The 6568-nt window shown below is 51.3% G+C and overlaps 1 protein-coding gene across 5 annotated transcripts in view; it reads right to left on the bottom strand.

The window, feature by feature from the left end:
* Positions 1-1595: 1595 nt before the first annotated feature.
* ODF2 (outer dense fiber of sperm tails 2) overlaps positions 1596-6568 on the bottom strand; it is a 34024-nt gene continuing 29051 nt past the window's right edge. For all 5 annotated transcript variants that reach the window (XM_047768565.1, XM_047768566.1, XM_047768561.1 and 2 more), the window contains 4 exons: positions 6147-6247; positions 4021-4183; positions 3469-3594; positions 1596-2493 (listed from right to left, as the gene is read on the bottom strand). In XM_047768565.1, the coding sequence (XP_047624521.1) occupies positions 2305-2493; positions 3469-3594; positions 4021-4183; positions 6147-6247 (579 nt within the window). In that variant the 3' untranslated portion in view covers positions 1596-2304. The remainder of the gene's footprint in view (positions 2494-3468; positions 3595-4020; positions 4184-6146; positions 6248-6568) is intronic.

Below are 6568 nucleotides of genomic sequence, written 5' to 3'. Positions count from 1 at the left end.
AACCACTGGATCATGCATTTGAAAAGAATGCATTTTATGTTACGTGAATTCTACCTCAACAAATGATTCACCGTTGCTGGAGGCCAGCTTTAACTAGGGACACTTGAACTTTTGACTCTTTTCCCCATTTCATGGGATCTCAGTTGAGGCAGAAAGGAAAACGCTCTGGAGTCTGAAGCAATAGAAACATTTTTCATTTATCAAAAACACTCTGGGCTTTTTGTTATACAGTATTTTACAAAGAAAAATAGAACGTTGTTGGGAGAATTCCAGCAATGGCCCCCAAGGGGGGTATTTCCCACACCAGCATCACCCACAGCAGAGCTCTGTACTGAAAAGGTTTCCATTAGTTTGACAAAAATAAGAGTCATGAGTTATACAGAAATGAATGCACATGGGTGTGAGTTTGCCAACTGTCTTTTTTTTTTTGGCTGCACCCATGGCATATGGAAATTCCCAGGCCAGGGATGGAATCCAAGCCCCACCTATGTCACAGTTGAAGCAACGCCAGTTCCTTAACCCACTGCACCTTAATCCACAGCGACATGAGCTACTGTAGTCAGACTTGTTTAATTATTCATTTTTGGCTCTTTAGGGCTGCACCGCAGCACATGAAAGTTCCCAGGCTAGGGGTTGAAGCAAAGCTGCAGCTACTGGCCCACACCACAGCCACAGCAACTTGGGATCCGAACCTCATCTGTGACTTACACAACAATTCACAGTAATGCCGGATCCTTCACCCACTAAGGGAGGCCAGGGAGCGAACCTGCATCCTCATGGATCCTAGTCAGATTTCTTACCACTGAGCCACGACAGGAATTCTATGTGGTCATTTCTTAACCCACTGTGCTGCAGCAGGAAGCCACAATGGTCTCTTAAGAGCTTTCGTACACGATACGAAGTACAAGTCCATTGACATTAAGTGTGTGACCACAGGCCTGGTTTCGTGGCAATGGTAGCTGGTGGTGGTTATTTCAGGGACCTTCCTCGGTAAAATAAAAAGCTAGAAACTACAAACGTTTCCTAAATTGGGGTGGAGAGGGGTTCTGATGGTGACATCCAGAGGCCCGAGTGGGACCCACTGCTTTTAAGGACACGGGAATTGTCTGGAGTTCTGGACTTGGGTCAGAGTGGCCAAGAGGGGATCACCCAGAAGGCCAATGCCAGCTGGAATGGAAAGTTCAAGGTGCAGCACAGTACCAGATTTGTTCTCTTCTCCCTGAAGGATTTGTTGCTCTTTCTTATAAATACAGGAAAATGTGAAGAGAACAAAAATAGCCCCTCATCTTATCATTCCGAAAGCAATTGATGTTTAAAGAATAGCAATATGTACACATGTCCTCTTCCTCCTAACAGCTATGCCGTCTGCCCCCAAACCCTGAGCACTGCCTTCTGGTGTGTCCCTTTCAGTCCTTTCATGGGATTACAGATGACAGTGCACAAGGGAGAAAGAGCCAAAATGAAATGAAGAGTCTAATGCTCCACGCGCCAAATCCTTTAACGACATTTACTGGCTCTCCTGCGGCATTTTACTGAAACATTTTTTCGAAGAGGGATGGAGGTGGGTAAAGGAAATCATTCAATGGAGCCTTAAATATTGATTATAAAAGCTTTTTGTAAAACGACACACATTTCTTTCAAGAATAAATGCCTCCTATAGGAACAAACCTGGCAAAGAGGCTCAAAAGCCCATGAGATTGGTATTCTGCTTTTACAAAGCCAACGGGATATAAGCCCTCGCGTGACTGTTGGGAAGTATGTGAGGGCCAGTGGCCTCAAGGAAACTTGGCCATGAGAGGTTTCCACTGGGCCTGGGAGGGAGCCCCTTGGGGGAAACACCGTACCCAGGAAATAAGGAAAACAGCAAGCGATCTGTGAAGAGGGGTGAGGACCTCTGGCAAACAGCACCTGCTGGTTCAGGTCAGAGAAAACCCAAGAGAAGGAGCCCTAAAAAGAGGACCCCTGTAAGGGGACTGGAAAGTCCAGCCCAAACGCTCTCTTGGGAAAGGAACAATCAAAGTCCGGGTGGGTTACAACCTGACCCTAGGAGTAAAAGATGTTAAGGCCTGCCATGGAAATTAAAAACTTCCGTCGGGCGATGCTATCAGAGAGGAGAGAACCAAGGGGTCCTGCTGCATCTCCGGCTGCCTCAGGCACTTTTCGGGAGCTAGTAGCTAGGACAAGATCCCGAACGTACTTCACCACGAAATGAGAGAGGAAAACCAGCAGGCTTTCCAGGTATGGCTTAGCAAGGCCTCGGTTCCCACGGCATCCACCTGGGCTCCCCGCCCAAGGGTGGCGGCCCTAGGCAGGAGGAGATCGGGAGCGAATGGGAGAGCTGGTCAGGAAGGTGGTGTAGGGACCATCCCCAAATACGTTGGCATAGGACGACTTGAGGAACTGGACGTAGTTCTGCATGCTGCGGTTGGTGCTCTCTGACTGCTCCAGGCGATCTTTCAGGTCCTGCAGCCGGCTCTGGTAGCGGCGGTCAGCCTGGGAGGGGGAGCAGAGCAGGGTGGGGTGGGCAAGGGTGTGTGTCATCCAGGAGAGACGCGCCCTTAGCGACAGAGACTTTATTCGTGGGTGTCTAAACCTAGGTTGTGGTGATAATTACACAACTTGGAACCCACGAAAAACCACTTAATTGTACCATTTCTTTTTTTTTTAGTGCCGCACCCGAGGCATAGGGAGGTTCCCAGGCTAGGGGTCTAGTCGGAGCTACAGCTGCTGGCCTACACCACAGCTCGAGGCAACAAGGGATCCTTAACCCACTGAGCACAGCCAGGGATCAAACCCGAAACCTCATGGTTCCTAGTGGATTCATTTCCGCTGCACCGCAATGGGAACTCCCCTAATTGTACTTTTTTTTTTTTTTTAAGCCGCTTGCGTGGCGTATGGAAGTTCCCTGGTCAGGGATCAAATCCAAGCAGCAGCTGCGACCTACACCACAGCTGTTGCAATGCCGGATCCTTAACCCCAGTGCACGACAGCGGGAACTCTTGTACAATTTCAGTGAGGGAATTTTATAATCACTGTCTTAACAAAGATGTTAATAAAAAAAAGGGGGCTCAGGTAGATGCAAGCTATTACTGTGAGAATGGATAAGCAATAAGATCCTACGGTACACGCCAGGGAACGCTATCCAAATCTCTTGGACTAGACTATGATGGAAGGCAGCATGAGAAAAAGAATGTATATCTAGGTATGACTGGGTCACTCTGCTGTACTGCAGAAATTGGCGTAACATTATAAATCAACTATACTTAAAAACAGAACAGAACAAAACAGGGCCACAAGAAAAGGGGGAAGGGGGGGCTCAGCCTGGGATATCCTGAAGGGATGGGAAGACCTTGGGAGAAAATGAAAACCATGTCATATTCATAAAAACACAAAAAACTCCTTGCCCTGCAGGCCCCAGGAAGCTCAAGTCTCAACGTACCCCCTCTCGTCTGCCCCGCCCCCACTCACATCATCCCGGCTCCGCCGCAGCTGGCTGAGTTCCGTTTTGGTCCTGCTCAGCTGGGTCTCAAGGTCCAGGATTTTGTTCTGCGCAGCCCGCTCCTTGGAGATTGCGTGCTCCTTGGTTTGTTCCACCTGCTCAAAAGGCACAGAGGTGGGGCTGGCTTATGTAACCTGGGGAACACCTGGTGAAGAGACGGCTGGGCCGATCCCACTAACCGGTCTCGTTGTGGAGCGTTCTCAGCAGCCTCAGGGTGAGAGCTAACTATGGGCACAACTTCTGCCTTCAGCTTTACCTGCCCACTGCCAACTCTCCCATGAGTCATCACCTAAGATGTGGTTCCCCTGTCTGCGGCCCACGTGGGCAGCCACTAAAGGAGCAGCTGTGAATCAAGTGCCAAGTCCTTTACAGTTAATGGCTCATTTGATCCCTACGATGAATTCATGAGGCAGGTACTACTACTACTATACGCCCATGTCTCAGATGGGGAGATAGGCTCAGAGAGGTCAGGCAATTTGCCCAAAGACACACAGCTAGTTAGTAACAGAATTGAGACTGACCTGCCTCCTAGCATCTTCAATGGCGCTCTCCAACTGCCTCGCCAGGGACCCACATTCTCGTGTCTTCTCCTCCAGCCGCAGCTGGGACTGGTGGATCGCCTCCTCCCTCTTGGCGATCACCTGTAGGAACTCGATATTCTGGGCACTGGTCGCCTCCAGTTTCCTAGGTGGAAGCACTCAATCAGATTTTGGCACCCTCCTACCTGTCCTGTTCCACATGGTCAGGGGGCCACCAGCCGCCCCGGACCGGGGTTCTCATCACACCAAGAACCTCCAAGAAACAGCAGGAATAAACCAGAGATCTGCTGATGAGCAAGGCGGCAAGGAGCTGTGTGAAGAGGGGGAGAAGCGAGCATAGCCTGACCGACTGACCGTGGGCTGTGCTAAGTGTACTTGACGTCACGTGTAATACGGCAACTTGCAGTTCAGGGACTTGGGTTCCATCATTATCCCCACTTTAGAGAGGAAGACACCGAGCCACAGAGAGGTGAAGTCCTTGGCTCGAGGTCAGCACAGCTGGCAGGACTGTCGCCAAAACCCATACCCTCAACTTTTTCTGTTCGCTGCTGCCTTCCTTGGCAATGGGACTTCAGCTGGACCGCTCAACACCACACATGACCAGCCATGGGTCAGCCGTGGCCATCCCGTGTACACAGACGGTCCCTGCCGCACTTCCAGAGACCTTCCAATTTAAGGAGCTCTGCAAGTTCTGCTGAATCCAGATGCACCTCTGAAGCCAATAGGTAGAGGTGGAGCCCAGGGGAGACCCCCTGTGTCAAGTCCCTGCTCGCAGGCTGCGTGAGCCACCTAGGCCAGTTGCAGACTCCTAGAACCTCAGGCCCATTGGCTCTAAGGCTCCAGGCCTCATTTTACGACGCTAAAAGCTTTGGAGGAAGATAAGTCTACCTCGCAGCTTGGCCAAGGACCCGCTATGGGACCTTGGGCAAGTCACTAAACCTCTCCCAGGATTCCGTTTCCTCATATCTAAAGTGGAGGAAGTACCAGCTCGTATATACTAACCTATATGGTGCATTTTTTGGATGCCAGGTAACTTGCTAATAAGCCCCACGAGGATTTATCTCACTGAAGACTCACCATAGCCCCATGAGCTTGACCCCTTTCTCTAGATGAGTAAAGAGGTTCAAAAGGGTGACCTGATTGGCTCAAGGTCACAAGGTAGGTTAAGTGGCCAGTCGGGACCACTTGGGCTCCTGATTCCAAAAGGTGTACTCTCCACCTGCCTCCCTCCAACATCCACAAGTAACAGAGAAGAAGAGAGCACAAAGGCCCTGGGAAGGCTGGTGAGGAACAAAGAGCCAAAGTGCAGAGTGAGGGGGCTGCCCACTGCGGCATCCTGGCCCTGCTGGTTTGTGTAGATGAAGCATGCTTTTTTTTTTTTTTTCTTTTTGGGGCCTCATCTGCAGCATATGGAAGTCCCCAGGCTAGGGGTCCGATCAGAGCTTCAGCTGCTGGCCTACACCACAGCCACAGCAACGTGGGATCTGAGCCACGTCTGTGACCTTCGCTGTAGCTCGTGGTAACACTGGATCCTTAACCCACTGAGCGAGGCCACGGAGCGAACCCACAGCCTCATGGACACTATGTCGGGTTCTTAACCTGCTGAGCCACAATGAGACCTACAAAGCATGCCTTTCTGAGAGGTGGTGCCTATGGGTGGCCTGATCTTGTTTCCCTTTTATTTCTTTTTTGGCCTCCCCAAGGCACACAGAATTCCTGGGCCAGGGTCAGATCTGAGCTATAGTTGTGACCTGCGCCGCAGCTGTGGCAAAGTCTGATCCTTTAACCCACTGGGCTGGGCCAGGGATCGAACCTGCTTCCTGGAGCCACCGAGACATGTCAGTTCCACTGCACCACAGCGGGAATTCGTGGATGGTCTGATCTCGATCGCACTGCTACGGAGCATGGCTCCCGGCCGGAGACCACTTTCCTCTCTCCCACAATGCTTACCACTGCAATGGAAGCAGCTCTTCCTCTGAGGTCTGCCTAGTACCTTCCAGGGCCTCGAGTCCCTTCCAACACTTCCGCGCACTAAGCCCAAAGCAGCTAAGTGGCTGAAAGTCTCAGGTCCTAGGAAGAGGACAGAGATGGGACCAAGTGCCTCTAACCTCTCCAGTTCATCCACCTTCAGACTCAGCTGTTTATTTTCCTTCTGGGAAGCCTGATGTTTCTCTCTCGCCATCTCCAGCTTGTCCCCCTGATGCTCGATCTAAAATGACAGGAACACAGACTGGTTTACGGAAGAACTACCCAGTACAGGCCCCCCTTCTCCCTGGGACCCATCATCCACACCCAGAAGAGAAACATGCCGCCCTCAGCAGGCATCCGATTCTCAGCACACAGCCTGGAGGAGAGAGGGGAGCAGGGACAGGTTAGGGTCCCACGCCTGCCCCCCATCCCCTGAGACTGAAGGCATTCCCACGCCGAGAGAAGCCAGCTTCGATCCAGAAGAGCCACGACGACACTTTCTTGATCAGGAGAGGCCAGTCAGTGGGATCCGGGCAGATATGAGAAGGCTGAAGCAGGTGCA

This window comes from Phacochoerus africanus, chromosome 2, assembly GCF_016906955.1.
Source record: "Phacochoerus africanus isolate WHEZ1 chromosome 2, ROS_Pafr_v1, whole genome shotgun sequence".
NCBI lineage: Eukaryota > Metazoa > Chordata > Mammalia > Artiodactyla > Suidae > Phacochoerus > Phacochoerus africanus.
This window is presented reverse-complemented; position numbering and strand designations above follow the sequence as displayed.